The sequence below is a fragment of the Lepisma saccharinum genome, chromosome 15, assembly GCF_977018435.1.
Source record: "Lepisma saccharinum chromosome 15, izLepSacc3.1, whole genome shotgun sequence".
Lineage (NCBI taxonomy): Eukaryota > Metazoa > Arthropoda > Insecta > Zygentoma > Lepismatidae > Lepisma > Lepisma saccharinum.
This window is the reverse complement of record NC_139243.1, coordinates 79907283-79927011: the sequence shown is the minus strand read 5'-3', so window position 1 is coordinate 79927011 and position 19729 is coordinate 79907283. Positions and strand designations below refer to the sequence as shown.

Sequence of the window (19729 nt, the reverse complement as noted above, 5' to 3'; positions counted from 1 at the left end):
TGCTGTTCACATGATTATTTGTAGAAAAGAACCAATGTTATAAAATATCATTATGTACACAAATCTCTAAGCTCATTGAAAGTTACAATGCATATTCCTACAAAATGTTCACACTTATCTTGCCTTGCCATTTCACCAAGTTATTTTACGAAGTGCACTATATTTGGCGGAACAAAAATCGTTATTAGGATGCTTGTCAAAGTTTCCAACTGCAATAAATTTACAAACTTTCTTTCTCTTGTTTTGATCATCATAATCAATATATTTATTGGACTTACAGCATTGCATATAGCTGTTTATGCCCATTATATATTTTATTTACATAATATACAATTTACATAAAATCTACAAACAAATTTCAAATACACTCCTATCTATATCAAACCTTAGAAATATACATTACCATGTTATATCATTTTGTCTAAAAAAATGCAAGTAAAATATATTCAATTCGTATGCAACAAAGAAGCCAAATTTATGGGAAATGATTACTGGTGCCAAGAGTATAACCATAAAGGTGAAGCAATAAGTACAAAAGAAAGAGCATTGAGTTTCAAGTGAGACGTCATTTGCGGCAGCGTATCCCATACTACAAATTGGCCGTTGTTTTACCTTATGTAATGAATCCTGTAACAACGCTGGATTTTTGTGTGGATTATTTTACCTCTATGAGTTTGCAATGCTTTCTGCATGCAGGTGGTTTTGTTTATTGGGTTGGTGATTTGAACTTTAGGTGCACTTTCTGTATTACAATTATAGATTATAATTGGGCCAAACTACTTTATCTTGTTCAATTTCTTATCCCATACAAACTCGTGAGAGGCTCTCTGCCACGAAGTACAATAAATGTGCACTTGGAAACAGCACTTGACTCAGCTTGATGCTTGGAATGCGTAGCAGAGTAAGAGATGCAAAAGGCAAGAAGATTGGCGGTGAATCACGTTCCTACTGCCCAGATTACAATGTCCCCTTATGTGTAGCTCCATGCTTCAGAGTTCACCACAATGTGCTTATCTAATAATTTCAGAATCGGAACTGCAATTTGTAAGATTTTTAAAACACATGAGAATTGTTTAAACTTTCATTTCATATATACAATATTTAGAAGCAGTACATTATAAACTTTTTGTAAAAATAAGTTTTCTCACATTATATTCATGAAAATAAACATTTTTCATGTATGTGAGTATAGCCTGAGTTAACTTGAGATAATAAAACGTAAGTTTCATACATACAATATACGAGGGTTGTTCCAAAAGTTCATGGACAGATCACTATTCGAAGTCCGAGTCAGTACGAGAGTTGGTGTGTTTCCTTTTCGAAATAGTGCCCTTCACTCTCTATACACTGATTCCAGCGATGCACTAGCTTCTCAAACACATGTTGCAGAATATTTTCTGAGAGTCGGTGTAAGGTAGTGGATGTGACAGCTTTCACTTCCCGGTCCGTGCTAAACTTCCTTCCACGTAACTCTTTCTTAAGTGTTGGAAATGCCCAGAAATTGCAGGGTACGAGGTCTGGGTTGTATGGATTGTCTAGAGACTGCCCACTAATTTTCACCAAAGCTGCCATAGCTTGCCGTGCCACATGTGGCTTAGCGTTATCCTGCAGGAGAAACCATTCTTCACTCAGTGAACGTGGCACCCATCTTGCACAAACACTAGTCATTTTCAGATGTTCCTTAACGATTTCGTGACATCTTGCTACACCAACATTCAGTTTAGATGCCAATTCACAAATCGATAAACGTCTATCTTCTTTTAACAATGTCTCTCCTTTCACAATGTTCTCATGTTCACTGATGTTGATGGACGCCTGCTTCTCGCCTTATCCTGCACATTGCGTTTCCCTTCCTTAACCTTTAGCCACCTGAGCCTTTATTGCATGTAAACCCCCTTGCTGCTGAGCCGATTTTCAACAAAATGCAGAGTTTTATAAAAATGACTGTAGATCGGATGCTAATTGCCGTAGACAGATAAATAATATATAGTTTTACTAGGAATGAACCATAGATTCGGACTATATAAAATTTATTTAAGAAAAAATTCATTTTGTCAAGGGTCATGTCACGTTCGGGCTTTGTTGTTGGGTGCTTTGCGATATGCTGGCGGTAGTATCTGTTGGTCTCAGTCACCAGATGGAAGGAAGATATCCTCTGAAAAAGTCAGCGTAAAAAAATCCAGGGGAGAGGAATTGTTGTCAATATGTCGAGCCTTCAGTCCAGTCTGTCCTAGGAAAGGTTGCAGGTTGGGAGAGGTCCTTCCAGTTCGGGGTGGGGGTTGCCAGTCGGCAGGAGATGCAGCAGGGGAGGGGAAACATGTGTCACGTCTTTGTGACATATTATCAGAATCAGATTCTGATGATATGTCAGAGGGAATGTCAAGTTGTTCGTCTTTCCACTCAGAGTCCGTGTCCATTGCCTCAAGCTCAGCTCGAATTTCATCCAAATGGAGATCACTTGGAGAAGCCATGGTCGACTATAAGCCTTTTGGAAACACTGCAGGCACTATTATCACTAATGACTCTTGAACAGCTCGTTCCCACAAACAGACACACTCACAAACTAATAGATGACGTCGTATAACAAACTTCACACAAAAAAAGCCAACTGATGCACGCACGAAACAACCACCCCTGAGCTACGGGATGTTGCTACAATGATAGCCAGGAAAGGTGTTGCGAAAGTGCACCAAATCTTCCACTTTCTTGCATCTGCGGCATCTTTCTATTTTTAGACAATGCAGGTCACATTGCAGCAACTTGAAAAACATTTGCTTGGTAAGAAAGACCTGTTTTCGTCTTGCTTTCGGACTTTTCTTTGTAATAGCACAGTTTTCCTCAACCCCTCTTCACCCCCCTCCCTTGTGGCAACACGGGAAAAATTCCTTGTGACCTTGGGTACCGAGAAGCAAACTTTTCACCCTTCTAGTTTCCAGTGGTGGAAGAAAAGAATTGCTAACAAATCCAGCCTTTGTTTGTCTGAATTATTTTTCCTTTTTGAGGAAGCTGCACATTAATTTTTTGTTCGACAGCAAGACGTGCAAGAGTCATAATTGTGTAATATGTGTGTTAACAATTATGTAAAAGAGAAAATCGCAAATCCAGCCAAAAATAGTGACATTATAATGTAAAAACTACAAGCATGCTAGAGGATCTCGATCGAGATGCTCGGGATGCAAAAGGATGGACGCCTGCTTCTCGCCTTATCCTGCACATTGCATTTACATTCCTTAAAATGCTTCCCCCACTTGAATACGGCCGATCTATCTGCCCACTGCTTGGTCACCGTACGCTTCTTTGATCTTTTCAAACATTTCCTGGCCACTTTTATGTAACCACAGAAAATTCAATAGTGATACTTTGTATGGTAATTATCGGTATATCATTCTCATTCACCATTGTAATACACTCTGCAGTTCGACTTTTATAGCGAGCAAACAAACAACAGCTGCACGTTGGTTCACTCGTACATTACAAAAGCACACCACAGGCTATCTTCATGCGCAACAATCACAGACTCAGCTTACACAGAATCGGAGCAGTGTTGCCAATCCACAAACTTTTGAAATTACCCTCATAGAACAAAAAAACGGGATTTAAAAATTTCCAAAATTTAAGACCCAATTTTGAGAATTAACTTGTAAGGTAAGCGGTTAATGTGTAAGAGATACATACCCCCCAAATAATACTTATTAGACTACTCATTATAATGTACTTGCCAGTCTACTAATTGCCATTTGTATGAGGGTCATTATTTATATTTTGAGCCTTGGCAACACTGGTTGAAGTTAGGTGCGATTTGACGTTTGCACAGAATCGTTTGGCATTATTGACCATAACGTACTTCAAATGTTTTGTCAATAGCTTGATTTGTGTTGTTTATGTTGCCTTGGAGATTGCGCGACAACAATAAAATGGAATTAACTCGTGAACATTTTCGTGCGATGATTTTTTACGATTTTCGACGTGGATTATCAAGACAAGAGTGCATCGATCAACTTACTTCCACATTTGGCGATGAAGCCCCATACTTTGCCACTGTGAAACGCTGGTATAACGAATTTAATCGTGGCCGCCATTCGCTCACCGACGAGATTCGCGAAGGTCGTCCAAAATCAGTTGTTGTTCAAGAAAACATTGATGCTGTGCAAAACCTAATACTGCAAGATCATCATGTGACATACTGTGAGATTGAGGCAACCATAGGCATTAGTTCCACCAGCATATATAAAATATTACATAATCATTTAGCTGCGAGAAAGGTATGTTCTTGTTGGATCCCACACAATTTGACAAAAACTCAAAAAGACGCTCGCGTCAATTGGTGCAAACAAATGCTCAATAAATACAATCGTGGTGCTTCAAAAGACGTATATAAGATTGTAACAGGTGACGAATCATGGATATATGCATATGAGCCGGAACGTAAACAGCAGTCAACTGTATGGGTGTTTCAAGATGAACCCAATCCAACAAAAGTTGTTCGCGCTCGAAGCACATCGAAACAAATGGTCGCCTGTTTTTTCGGGAAAACTGGTCATGTGGCAACTGTGCCTTTAGAGGAACGTAGAACGGTCAACTCTGAATGGTACACAACAATTTGTTTGCCAGAGGTCTTCGGTCAAATACGGAAAACAAACAAACGCCGTCGGATCATTCTTCATCAAGACAATGCCAGCTGTCACACATCTCGTCTAACAACAGACTTTATGAACAGTCAAAAAATCGAATTGATGGGTCATCTGCCGTACAGTCCTGATTTGGTACCCAATGACTTCTTCTTGTTCCCGAATGTCAAGAATAAATTGCGTGGACAACGATTTTCGTCGACGGAAGATGCCGTTGATGCGTTCAAAAACCATATTATGGAAGTGTCTTAGGAAGATTGGAAAAACTGCTTTGACAAATGGTTCGAACGAATGCAAAAGTGTATTGACCATAAAGGAGAATACTTCGAAAAACAATAAAGCAGTTTTCAATGCCAAATTCCTGTTTTTTCATTCTTAGGCTCAAAATATAAATAGTGACCCTCGTAACCAGTAATGCTTAAATGATAACGCTACTTCAACTTCTGCCAATGCTGTAGTGCTTATTCAGTGAAATTACCATCACAAAAAAATCCCCATAGAAAGTTGGGCGACACAGCCTGCATCCACAAACCCACCTGTGGGCAGCTCTGGTACTGCTTCATCATCATCACCACACTTAAAGATTAGCCAAAAGTGGCAGAAAAGGTTAAGTAAAATCAACCAACTCAATCAATCAATAGTTGGATGATCCACAATAATGACGTCTACTAATGTTCTAGAATGTTCTTATGATTCTCGTAGATTTCTGAATAACCTGTGTTATGCTGAAGGGTTTCCTTGATTAGCTGGGTGTGGTGAAAGGAACAAAATATAATTTGGTTATACAGTAGACTCACGATTAACAGAATCCCGATTAACCGAGGCTCCGGATTAACCGCGGGAGTGGTAGGAAAACATCGCGCTTCATAATACACCCCCTGTTTGTTTACTAGTAAGTTGGAGTCAAGTCACCATCCACACTGCACGTGTTCGTTACATTGTCGGTGTATCCGATTGTTGCAGTGGTGTTCAAATCTGTATAATCCTATTCTAACCGAGTTATGTAGTAAGAGTGGCAAACGGAAAAGGTGTGTGGTATAGTAATATAAATAATTACTATACAGTTTTAAGTGTTGTTTCGTCATTTGCAACCTATTTGCACATTATCTCCAAATTATCAGAGTTTCTTTTTGTATCCGAGGTAGTCTCGGTCCCAATTAGCTCTACTGTACATGTATTATGTTTGGGGCAAAAGACTCAGAATGGTGCAAGGGGTTTCTGATTTTACTACTCTAATCAAAACAGCTAAATATCCAAACATTTGTTGCATAGTGAGGCATATCATTTGCTAGTTAAAGCATGCATGGATTATGTTTTATCGGAAGCTGGCCGACTCCAGGCAATAAAACACAAATATATTATAGTTTCAAATGGAGAATACTTACATCGACTAATTCCAAAACTAAACTATGAAGCAAAAAAGGGCCTACCTTTCCTTTCAGCTGGGAGTTCCCACCCGAAATGCTCCTGCCACTAGACAGAATTGCATCAACCTTGTCCAGAATAGAATCCCCTTTGAGCTGTACTTCTTCCGCAGAGTAAACATCACCACCATAAATCCACAGAGTGGAATCCTCGCAAGAACTCTTGCACATAGCACCAAGGAGAGCTATAACCTTCTCTAGCTGCAACAACAAAAAAGATTCATTAAGTAACTATATTCCTATGTAAATTCCAGTCTGCTTATTGTTGCAAAACAAATGCATTGTTTATGCCATGTAATATTAACCCCTTAAGAGCATTAACAGTTTCCGTGAGGCTCTTCCTTCCTTGACCCTGTTGCCAACTTAGCTCATTTGGAGCCAAATCTGGCTCTTTCGTGGACTCATTTGGCTGTGAACTTGGGCACCTGGCCTCATGCCACACTATGAGGCCATCACAGGCTCCAGCCCACATACACCAACTTTTGCCATGAGTATACATTTTGCATGTGACGTGATATTGTTATATTGGCTGTATTGCCCCACCCCCTCTTACCTCCCCAGTTATTTTATTATAACACCATGACTGACGTGAAGATGACATAATATTGTTGTCTGGGAATCCTTTATTTTCGATTTCATACAACCATCAGTGGATTATTGAGATGAATGATGCTGCCGGATATAGACGGTGAAAACTAAAGACTAAACTGTCATCACTTTCAAGTTAACGGTAATAGCAGTGACCCCACTCCTAAGAGGAACTTTATCCAGCCTTTGTAAATCTAGCTCCTTGAAAGGTAAACTTTAGCTCTTTTATGTGCATCAAGTTTGGCAACACTGCCAGGATGACTCTAGGAGGCAAGGAGAAATGCATTGCGCTAATGGGAATATCATTTTATTTGTTCTTTTGGAAATATAAAACTTCTGATGGCATAGAAAAAGAAATCAACGGAAAGAGGACAGATTGAAGCTGTGATTGACAAGCGGAAATGTCGAAACTTCCATTTGATTAGCCGTAACTTGAAGTTGAAGTTGTAAGAAATACATGGGATTCTGAAAATTCTTATTCATCATATTTTTAAAATATTATGTCTAACTTAATGATAAACATAAAAAAATGCTTTCACTTGCAACATGGGGAGAAATTCATACTCTCTGAAAAATGCCTTTCTTTTCAGTGCCCATCCAGACGATATTGAAATAAATGCACAACTTGTGCAAAACTGTAACTCTTCCCCTTAAGTGTATATATGAGCTATTCGCAATATGCTGTTGCAGTGGAAGCCATTATACCTAGGTACATGTAAACATACACACCTTGTGTTTCCTTTGACTAGATTCAACTGCAGATGGCACATGCATGGCACGCCCAATACAATAACCACAAAATCAAAAAAATATAATACTAGACATGTAGCTCACACTTCTAGAGACAAAAATCAAAGAAACACTTTTCTCACATAATAAACATGAACATCTGTATCCCTCTACTACTACATCAACTAGCACCAAGGACATCAGATAGTGCTGTGACATGCAGGCAACAACTGCACATCTAGCAGTGTACTGTAAACCAATGCACAACAGAAGCCTGCCAGCAATAGTACAAGTTCCCAAGAGAAAGTGGCAGTTGCCATCAAATTAAGAGAACATCATAAAAACCAGTTTTGCGAATAAGTGAGTACTTCATTCCAGTACATTAAATAGTAGCAGCTTGTGCCTATTTGCACTATGCAAATATTTTTTATTGTTGTTATTCATTGGGCACCATAACATGTCCCCACGCCACTTCACCTGTCATTTCATTTGCTTCATCAGACCTCGGCTTCTAGCTACACTGTGTCCATGAACACAATTCAAATTGTGTTCAGCTGGTTCTGTCTGCGTAGGGATAACCAATTCTCTCTTCTGGCTTGTGTCATTGGGAATTCACTCAACAGTGGACTGGAGTGCAGTGTTGCAAACCCGTTCCATTAGAGACCATGTTACACCATGGCAAAATGAGGGATTTTTTTCAAAAAGACAAATTTTAATAGTATCATCGACATCTCATGTTTTGAGCATGGGAGGGGCAAGAAAGAGGAGGTGGGGGAGTGGGGACAACTGAAAGCGAAACCTATGTTTTGCATTGTAGACAGTGAAGCAACAAAGTGTACAGTAATAATACAGAAACGGTAGAAGGAAAAGACAAATTACAAAGTACGAAGCAGGCCAGCATGGACTGAGTACTGTTACATATCATTTTCCTGATTTAGAGTTATTTTGTTGGTTCCGTCAGATAGATTACAATTTTTTTTTCTGTATGTGGTAATCTTATCAGCTTCTTTGTTTGGTGTTTGCCAATGTTATTATTCTCCTTGTTCACTATTATCAGAGGAGCGGGGTGAAAAGTTTTGACTATATATTTTGCAAATCAACAATAATATTGATAGTGTAGTAAGGTATTTATTTGTGTTGAGTGATTTTGTCAGGTTATCGAATGCTGAATTATGAAGGCACATTGTGGTTTGGATTCCACTTTAAACCGTAGGTGCAGTCCCGATTGGCCTTTCTGTGCATAAAGTGGACTTCAAACCAAACTCATTATAGCCCAATAATATCTTCTTCTCGTGATCGATGGAAAAATTACGAAGGTATTTCAATTTGAAAGATAATCTCATATTTATAAAAAAAATGTCAACCGTGGCATGGTACATTTTCAGTGATCATACCTTGGGTCACCAATACATTTAGTACCATTATGCATGCAAAAATGGGTGTGAGTAATTGAGAGGGATGATAACACTCCTTCTTGATGCGAGACTGAAGTGCAGACCCATGGAGCGAGACCACCAGCTGCCACTGTATTAACAGGTACTCTTGAAATCTCAGTGTGAAGTGCAATTAGTACCCTGAAACTGGTACTAATTTACTTGTCTCTTGCGCACAAGAGAAATGTCTACTTCTAGTCGATTCTACTTCAAGGCACCAATTGTGTACTAACCTTCCATGTCTTTCCAACAGATTTAACAGTGACATCTGACAAGCTCTCATCATAATAGCACAGTATCAATGTAGATCCCTTAATCGGTGGTATATTATACTTCACAATGAGCTTCACAGCTTCATCAAGGGAGCTTTTGTATTTCTCTATCAACTGAGACGAAAGATGAGACCTGCAAAAACAAAAGCAGAAAATATTTGAAGGTAAATTTAGAAAATACTAAAACAAAGAACAAAAAATGCATTAATGAGTTTGTAATATTTTTTTCCTGATAGTACATGATTTTTGTCGCCACAGTCATGGTCTTGGCCATCTTTTAAAGAAAATATGATCATCACCACACTCCAATGCATATTTTTTGTTATTTTTGCAACAGTATTGTGGAGAGAATAGATTTTGTGATTAAATAATTAGTTTTTATGTTTTTTCAAGTGGACAAAGATCTATTATGTTAAGATGTGAGAAAATGTAACACACTGGAATTTTTTATAACATTTTGCTCTATTGGGACCATGAAAATTGAATGCATAATGTCAGAGAATGTAAAATACGGAAACATAAACTTGGGGTTCCACTGAATCTCATGTAAAATTGAGAACAGTTTAAAGCAAAACTCTGGTAGATTTCTTATGTATAATTCCAATGGAAAACATCAATATTAAAATTTCACCACCCACACACATACACACACAAATATATTAACAACATAAAGGGTCTGTGTGTTTCCAAAGTATCCAAAAATTCCAATTAAATTAACTTAAACAGTATATAAAATACAGGGTCCTCCTTTCCCCTTTGGGCGCCTGACAGCGGCACCATCCGTCAAATTGCGTGTGATATGTCAGCTAGCTTCAAAATGACTTCAAGTTATCAAAATTATAGTTACAATTACATTCAAAATAAGCACATTAATTGTTACGGGGGATTTAGGAAATTTTGTCCTCGTGCATCCACACCTTTTTGACATGTTTTTAGGAAATTTCACGGAGCCTTGGTAACAAGACACGATAAAAGGAAATTTCCTAACAGCTCGCGGTGCAACAGTGGCAATTGAAACACATTTCTTTGAGCTTTACTCGTGAATTTCTCTCTTAACCCCATTCCAACTTCGCGATCTCAGTTCAGTCGTATTTTTAAAGTGTTACGTGTTACAAGTGTTCTTGCGATATTCTATTGTCTTGTAAAGTGTTTGTTAAGTGTTAAATCGAGTGGATGCACAAGGGCAACATTTCCAACATCCCCCGTGATAATTAGCGTACTTATTTTGATTGTATTTGTATCTGTAATTCTGAGAACTTGAAGTCATTTCGAAGTTAGCGGTTTCCATAGTGGAGATATCAAATGCGATTTGGAGCTGGCGTCCAGGCACACAAAGGGGAGAGGAGGATCCTGTATTTAAAACATTTCATTTACCATGCAGAGTTTACATAATCAGGCTCAAAATACATCTACAAATACACGTCACAAATGTTATGGCATATACTAATCTACAAGAAATTGTTAATTGTGTAAGTATTTCAAACTCAAATTTACCTAATTAACTTCAAGAAATCTTATCTTGCAATAATCTTCCGCCTGTCAGACAGATTGTTCTGCAAAGGACAATAATAAACTAAATGCATTGAGAGCAGCATTCTTTTCCTTCCTTGATAAAAATAAAAGCTAAACTGTGGAAAACGTACCTCAGGGTATTTCTAAATATGTACACATACAATTGGATTTGGATTAATAAAAGTTGCAATTTTTCACGTCTAAGACAACAATTCATGCAGAATTCACATATAATTCCCAGAGCCAATAATTCACGCATAACTCCATTGGTTCAGTATGTGTATTGGTTCAAAGTGTTGTCGGCTCATCCCTAGGTAAGAGCATTGGCAGATTTAGTGGGAGGGGCTGTAACCATTGTTAACACAAAAAAAACGTAGAACTACTTTCATTTCACAAAAATCCACTAATGCTATCATCTTATGTTCAAAGGGTCCTGGGTTCATTTCCTGGGGGAGTTATCTTGCACAGTGGTTCAGTTTCCAGTTTGAAGGTCCAGTCCCGATTAGTTCACCTGATCACAAACTGGACTTAAAACTAACCCCTGTAATTGTCTTGATGTGAATATTATACATACAGCGTGTCAAAACAGTCACGCAAGTGATATTTTGAACCTACATAACTTTCGTACAAAAAGTCATAGACACATGATTTTCTTCTTCTTTGTAGCTAATCAGTGGTGATTTATTCATTCTAGTTTTTTGGACTTTTAACCACTGTTATTTAAAAGAGATTTACCTACATTTCGAAGGCTGAATCTGCTTCCGTCTTCAGGGTTGCGTGTAGTCTGTTATATCATATAAATGTTTGCCTTGGAGGATTATTCTTGGTGGCCTAGGCTCCACCGCGTCTGTCGGTCACAAGGACCTCTATGTACAAAGTATCAACATGCAATCCGGGGTGGTCCAGTCCCCGGGGATCAAGGTGGAAACCTAACGGTGCCACACGAAGCCTTGATCGTGACCTTGACATGGTCATCTGAAGAAGTGGAGCCTGGGCCACTGATAATCCTACCTGGCAACTTTGTATATAGAGGTCCTTGTGACCGACAGATGCGGTGGAGCCTAGGCCACCAAGAATAATCCTCCAAGGCAAACATTTATATGATATAACAGACTACATGCTACCCTGAAGATGGAGTCAGATTCAGCCTCCGAAACGTAGGTAAATCTCTTTTAAATAACAGTGGTTAAAAGCCCAAAAACTAGAATGATTTTTTTGTTTAATGCTTCAATATCCAAATGGGCAAAGTTAATACCCAGTGTAACACTCCTATCGCTTTTTGCGCAAAAGTTACAGAGGTTCAAAGTATCAGGTGCATGACTTTTTGGACACCCTATTTATAGCTAAACAAAGACAGATAGATATATGATGCTTTCTAATACAGGGTGAAGCAAAAGTCTCGACATTTTAATTATATCGCTAATGAATGGTTTTCATTTACAGGCGATTTGGTTGATTTGTTTTATTTTACTTCGCTTCTTGTGCCACTGTTGGCTATTTTGTGAAGAAGGGGATGATATGATGGAAATTGATGAATAGACACTCACAAACATCAATGTCCAGGCCAGGACTCGAACCTGGGAATCCTGGTGTCATTGCACGATGTGCTAACCATTCTGCCATGGGGGCCGGCTACAGGTGATTTGAAACGATGCTTACAATAGAATACAGAACAGCAGTCTGCAAGGAATGACCTATGCACAGATCCAAGATGATTTCCATCGAAAATTTAGGAAGCCAGGTTCTAACAGGCAAGTCATCAGAGATGTGGTGAACAAATTTCAAAGAACAGGAATGCTGCATTGCAGGTGAGGCACTGTCTAGGAGGCCAGCTGCAACACCATAAACAGAGCAGGCCTTGCGCTACACACTGAAGAAACACCCTTCACATTCAGATAGTGCAATACCTTGAAACTGAGGAATGTGCAGCTCGACAGGCTATGCTTTTAGACTTGCTAGAAGTGAAGCTCACCAAGACTTTGGGCAGCTCACTCTCCAGACGTGTACTTCCCTAGACTTTTTTCGTTTGGGGTTCCATTAGGTCTAAGGTGTACCAAGCAAAGAACAACACCACAGAGCAACTAACACAGTGAATAGCTGCAGCAACAGGGGAGATCATACCAGCTATGTTGGAGCATGTGTTCTGGTCTACACAAGAGATGTGGGTGATCTGCCTAGACTTACAGGGCCACCACATTGAAATGTACTGAGTTTGTCTTCTATTCTAGAGTACTTTTCCGTAGTTTTGTCAATAATTTTTTTTAATGAAAATGTCAAGAGACTTTTGAACCACCCTGTATATAGAAATATCTGCACATTGTATTTCAAAATGTATATGCTTGCAGCATACTCTGTGCCCCTATAAGGAAAAAATCTAATTTTGGGTACCGAGTATCAATCAGGATTGGTACCAAATCGAAGTGTTCCGACTCAGCTCTAGTTCTGCCGTGTTCTTAATAGACAAGTAAATAAAATAATAAATTACTTACTTCTGTTTCAGCTTCTCTTTCATATTCCTCTTCATCCACCACGCATCGGACATATCCCCCTTCTTTGATAGCTGCTTTATTTTATCCTTTGTATCACTTCGAATGTCTTCGTCACTCTTCTCTGACAAAGCCTTCAGTTCTTCCAACACTTCATAAGCAACAAAAAATCTGAAATATGTGTAAATAAGAATATTACACACACAAACGTACACACTCACAATAATAATTTAAATCATGAATATCATAAATAAGAGAGCATTAAAAGTATTATCCTTTAGTGGATGGGTGGGAGATATATTTACCACAAATGTATTTCCATTGAGGAGGAATGGGAGATATATTTCCCAGCACCGCATGGCAGTAATTAACGCACCATTTCCTGAAAACTACACACACGATATTTCAGTTATGTCTTTTTAGTTCATTACTGCACATATGAAGGTATGATATACTTGAATTACACAAAAATATATCCATCGTTTCTTATAAACAAGCAAAGATTAAAAAGCTTCTTTGTTACCCCTCCTAATACTAAGGCTGATCAACGTATGTTTGACCAAACGCGATTCCTCCCCCCCCCCTGCTCAGAATGAACTTGCCCAACCTTGGTTGGGCACGTTTGTCAGTGTAGTGTGTGAGCTGTAAAAGAGTGGTTGTGTTGTCTCACTGGGCCGAAAATCCCACCCAAACTGAGCTCCTTTTGGGAGGAGTACGTTGTATAACTTTTCCAAGTGTTTTGTGTTTTCTCGCTTGGCCGAAAATGCTGCCAAAACTGAGTCACTTTTGGAAGGGTTATGTTGTAGCCCTTTATGATGCAAAGTTCAGTGTGTCAATGATCAGGAAGTAGTGTAAGAGCATGGATTGTGATGTTCGTTTGACTTAATTCAAGAATGTGATCGGCAAGTATAAGGATTGCATGGCCCCAGCATTCAGTTCTCCAACAAAGGGAATGAGAACACGTCCGTGCACACAAGCCACCACCAGTATGCAGGTGCAAGGTGCAGTTAACAGTTTCCAAAGACATATTTAGATGATTCGCCATCTGTCTTTGGGTCAGTGGATTATCCTGCATGGCCATTCTGCGAACTTTCGCCTGCATACTGGTGGTGGCTTGTGTGCACGGCCGTGTTCTCTTCCCCTTTGTTGGAGAACCGAACGCTGGGGCCATGCAATCCTTATACTTGCCGATCACATTCTTGAATAAAGTCAAACTAACATCACAATCCTTGCTCTTACACTACTTCCTGATCATTGACACACTGAACTTTGCATCATAAAGGGCTACAACATAACCTTCCCAAAAGCGACTCAGTTTTGGCAGCATTTTCGGCCAAGCGAGAAAATGCAAACACTTGGAAAAGTTATGCAACGTACTCCTTCCAAGAGTGGCTCAGTTTGGGTGGGATTTTCGGCCCAGTGAGAAAACACAACCACTCTTTTACAGCTCACACACTACACTGACAAACATGCCTGACCAAGGTTGGGCGAGTTCATTCTGAGTGCAGGGGGGAGGAATCGCGTTTGGTCAAATATACGCTGAACAGCTTCTGTATTACAGGAAAGCTTTATAAAAAGGACTAACTCCTAAACCACCTCTTTATTCTGAAAAATTTCAATTTTACATGTAATAATGAGTAAAAAAAAGCAACACTTTAACAACGTGGGACTAATAAAGGCCCAGGGGGTAAGCTGGAGCAAAAGTCTAAAATTTGAAATTTGCCCAGATCACGTGGCAGCAATTAGCCTGCCATTTCTTGAAAACTGCACATGATATCTCAGTTGTCTTCTTCTTCAGTAGTATACCTCTAAAGGTATGACATACTAGAATTACAAAACAGTATATCCATTCATGATGGATGCGGTAAACACGGTTTAAGTATTTGGTACGTGAAGTTTCATGTTTCCACGTTGCACAATTGGATAGTTTTTACGATTAATTTAGAAGGCTCACTGCCTTCATTCACTAAGGGTACAGCGTCATTAGAATAAAGGCAGCAAGCCTTTGAAATTAATCAGAAGAAAACTATCCAATTGTGCAAAGTGGAAACGCAAAACTTCACGTACGTAATATATCCATTGTTACTATTAACATTCCTTAAATTATTTCTATAAGCTGGCAACACTGCTGTTCTTACACATTGTTGTTATTTTTATTTATTTTTTTCACAAGAAGTATCAGCATGTTTTCAACTAAACTTAGCATGATTGTAGGAATGTGCGCAGTCGGCTTGTAATCAAGGGGTCACGGGTTCAATTCCCGGTGGAGGCACATAGTGGTTCGGATCACACCTGAAACTGTAGGTCCAGTCCCAATTAGCCTTACTGTGCATAAAGTGGACTTAAAACACAAAATCAATCAATCGATCAAACGATTGTACAAATGCACCACTTCTACATACTTCTTCCTTTAACACTCATTATTGGGGAAGGCACAATGTGTAAATTTTACCTCCGCAAAAAGCCCTGTCTTTAAGAAAGAAAACAAAACCAATTTCATCTCTCTATGACAATTAGTTCTCGAGCTAAGATTATTTTTTGTACTTTCCAAGAAGTTTGAAAAGCACGTGCTTGAAAAGGTCCCATCCACAGAGGGTTTGCCCTTGGAGAAGGCTTTGTCTGCTCAAGGTTAAAGAGGTACACCCACTGCAATTATCTCCTTTTCTTAACAGAAAGAGTTATATACTACATCTGAGATTCAGATTCGAAAATGCTGAAACTTCCTAAGACTATTGTCAATTCCAATTCTGGTAACTAATTCAAACAGGACTAGCTTACAGCGTGCAGTGTGTATGTAGTTGTCAAATGACAACAGGTGGTTACAGTTAATTTGAAGTTGCAATAGATCTGGAATCATGGATGTTGCCAGAAATTGGGGTCAGGCCATTGTTTAAACTTGAGTAACAACCATAATTATTATGATAATGATTATATTTAAACAATAATTAGTATAAACTAATAAAAGTAAACCTATTTTATTAAAGAATATATTATTTATTCTACTATATTATTACTATTTGAACTGATTTAATTTTTATTATTTAGCATCATTTCTCTGCCAGTTTTGGTTGATCACGAAGATGAGGACAAGTGATGTTACGATGAACGTGTGACCCGTGGCATTGTAGCACATTGTGCTAACCACTTCGCCATGGATGTCAGCAAACTTGAACAGAAACAACAACAATAATAATATGTATTTCTGAAGAGGCCCGATGGCCTAGTTGGTAGGGCATCTGACTGCCACGTGCAAGATCCAGGTTGGGCCGTACCCCACATCCCCTAAAAATGTGCCTTTATGGCGTGGTGCTACAAAAATGGGGAACTTTACCTTTACCTATTATTGTTTCTGACAACTAAGAATCATCACTAAAAGTTAAATCAGTTCAGAGACTTTCTATCAGGTTACTTTGTAAAAAGTTTGGAAAAAGAATTACCATGAACAGCATTATTCTGAATGGCTAAAACTGTTAAATATGTTGACCTAAGAAGAAAATCTAAAAGGGATCAATTTTCTACAGATTGCATGGTCTTACTCAATAGATAGTGAACACTTTCCGAGTAATATAAAGGGTGTCTCAGAAATGTTTTCGCTTTTAAAACTATTAAAATAAATACTTAAATTTTTTGCATAAAGATAAATTTATTACCAAAAGAAAGCTTAAACATTAAATTTCTATTTGTGGAAAAGAGTATTGGACAAATGGTGACCGTTCATGTTTTTACATTCAATTATTCTTGAACTAAAGTTTTCAATCACTCGCCGAAGCATTGCACGAGGAATAGCATTGATTTCATCTGTAATTCTTTGCTTCAATTCCCTCAAATTTTGTGGCATTGGGGTGTATAAATTACTCTTAAGGTAACCTTATAAGAAAAAATCTGCTGGTGTCAAATCGGGACTTCTCGGTGGACAGTTAATGTCCCCTCTGCAACTGATGACCCTTTCAGGGAATAACTGATGAAGAGAATTCAGTGAATCATTGGTGATGTAAGAAGTGGTCCTGCTGGAAAAACGTGTTTCTCTTGTAGCCATCATGGTTCTAATTGCAGGAGTTAAAAAAGTCCTAATCATTTGGCAGTAGCGCTCAGAAGTTACAGTTTGAGCATTACCATGATTATCTTAAAAAAAAATAAGGGCCAACAGTGCACACAGTCAACGTTTCTGTTCGATCTTTACTCATCATAGTGCTTCCAATGTTTTCAAATTTTCTCACCAAATATTTAATAAAATTTGCGCTTGGGACGTCTCTCATTCTTGCCAGGTTATAATGATGCCGGTACAAACGACGCACAACATAATAATCATTATTTTTATAAGAATCATTATTTTTATAAAACGCACGAACACAAAAACCACGTTGCTGCCCCGTAAAGCGCTCCATGGCAACTAAATATTAACAATGTTGCCAAGCGTTTGCAATCTATCTCATTTCTCCATAATGTGCAAATTGCCCCAGAGGGCAGATTCAAAAACGAAAATATTTCTGAGACAGCCCTTATCTTATAAAATTTCAAAATAGAATATTTCGATTCTAATGTCTCTCAATAAGATCATCCCCAGGCAGAGGTTTAGTAGCTGAACCTGTGGAAACCTACAATATGAAATATGATAAAGAATAAGATTGTAGTAAGATTCGACGCTCGGTCTGATGCCCAGTAGCGACCACTTAATGTGCTTGGCCACCAAGCTAGCATTCAATAGTAGAAAATTACTAGAATTATTTCATGTTCACAATTCATGCACAAAATCCAGAGAGAACAATAAGCTAAGAGAACTGCATTAACCTCTCAACTGACAGACCAAAACTCACCTGAATGAGAACTGCCTGCTTGCTATGACAGCTTTTTCATTGGTGAAAGTCCTGCACACCATCTCGTGGTGCTTGCTGCTAATGCCAGCCAACAAGAGATTCCTCAGATTCCTTAATGTGGCCAAGAAAGGCAGCTTCTTATCATCTGGAATTTACAGGAAGATGATGTTGATTACAGTTTATCAACCTCCTTACATGGATTTTTATTACAGCTGATCTGATGCCTATTGTAGGTATCACAACTGAAATTTAATCCCGTTAACAATAACATGTGTTAATTTTCCAGGTTCAACCAATGAAGGTTTAAGTTTTTCATCCACATATACAAGGGGCATTCAATATATAACCAGAATTTTGCAATAAAATGTCCTGTAATAGGTCCACAATCACGAAACTTCATACGCTTGTTCTAGGAAGTACCCTTGTATTAACCGTGGAAACCCCATAGCGCGTGATGCAAAATCCCTGCGTTAACTGCAGAAGCCCCATAGATTGGCATAATGGCACCCGTCGCAGAGTGTACAAAAGCGGAGATGATATCAGTGATACGTTTTCTGCATTTTGAGGGTGTAAACCCAGCTGAAATTTATCGACGAATGACTATAATTTACGGTGATAAGTGTTTGGCTAAATGCCAAGTGTACGAGTGGGTGAATAAGTTCAAAACAGGTGTGACAAGTGTGGAAGACAAACCACGTGTTGGCTGATCGGTCACGGTTACGACTGAAGGCGTGCGGAACTCCGTTGAAGCAGTTATTCGTGAAGATCGCCGCATCACTGTAGCTGAGATAGCAAGAGCAATGGAGATTATTGTTGGATCAGTACACAAAATCATCCACGACAGGCTGGGATTCAGAAAAGTCTCTGCAAGATGGGTCCCATGTCATCCGATGCAAGATTTGAAAAACAGACGTTTGGATGCCTGTCAACACCTTCTGGAACGCTATAGAGCTGAGGGGGGTTGAGGGGGACGACTTCATTGGTCGGTTAGTTACTGGAGATGAGTCTTGGATCCATTTCTTTCACCCTGAAAGCAAGAGAGCCAGCATGGAATACCGCCATCCATCCTCTCCTAGGTCCAAGAAAGCAAGATCGAAGCCGTCTGCTGGAAAAGTTATGTTGACTGTTTTTTGGGACAGGAATGGTGTCATTCTTGAAGATTACCTTACCAAAGGTATGACAGTGAACAGTGAATCATATTGTGCTTTACTGCGGGATCGTTTGAAGCCAGCAATAAGACGAAAACGTCCTGGACTTGTCTCGAAAGGAATTTGCTTGCAACACGACAACGCCCGTCCACATACTGCTGCTGTGACTGTTCAAACCATTGAGGACTTACGTATGGAAGTTATACGGAGCACATCCCCCTCATTCACCGGACTTAGCACCCAGCGATTATTGGCTCTTTGGACCTTTCAAGGAGGCTCTTTCCGAGAAACACTTTGCATCTGATCAAGAAGTTCAAAGGGTGACACATTCCTGGTTGACAGGTCAACCAAAATATTTTTTTTTTACAAGGGCATTAACTCGCTGGTGGCTTATTGGCAGAAGTGTATCGATAGAGAAGGGGACTACTTCGAAAAATAACATGAATGTAGCAACTCTGTTCAACGGTGAGTGACGCTATTACAAAATTCTGGTTATATATTGAATGCACCTTGTATAATAATTAATGAACACAACCAGATGGTCACAATAGGATTCATACCTATTACATGAAATCTGAATATTTTACCTACAAAAACAATGAAAATGAAAAATTTTGCATAATATTAAAGCTATTTATAGAACAATGAACTATAGATATAATTTGATTTAGTTTAGTTCAATGTCAAATCAGCTT

The 19729-nt window shown here is 38.8% G+C and overlaps 1 protein-coding gene across 3 annotated transcripts in view; it reads right to left on the bottom strand.

Moving 5' to 3' along the window:
* Window positions 1–19729, bottom strand: part of LOC145999776 (telomerase protein component 1-like) — a 374109-nt gene that overhangs the window by 311913 nt on the left and 42467 nt on the right. For all 3 annotated transcript variants that reach the window (XM_083137076.1, XM_083137078.1, XM_083137077.1), the window contains exons 8-11: window positions 17887–18031; window positions 13076–13243; window positions 9036–9207; window positions 6059–6253 (exon numbers count right to left, since the gene is read on the bottom strand). In XM_083137076.1, the coding sequence (XP_082993202.1) occupies window positions 6059–6253; window positions 9036–9207; window positions 13076–13243; window positions 17887–18031 (680 nt within the window). The remainder of the gene's footprint in view (window positions 1–6058; window positions 6254–9035; window positions 9208–13075; window positions 13244–17886; window positions 18032–19729) is intronic.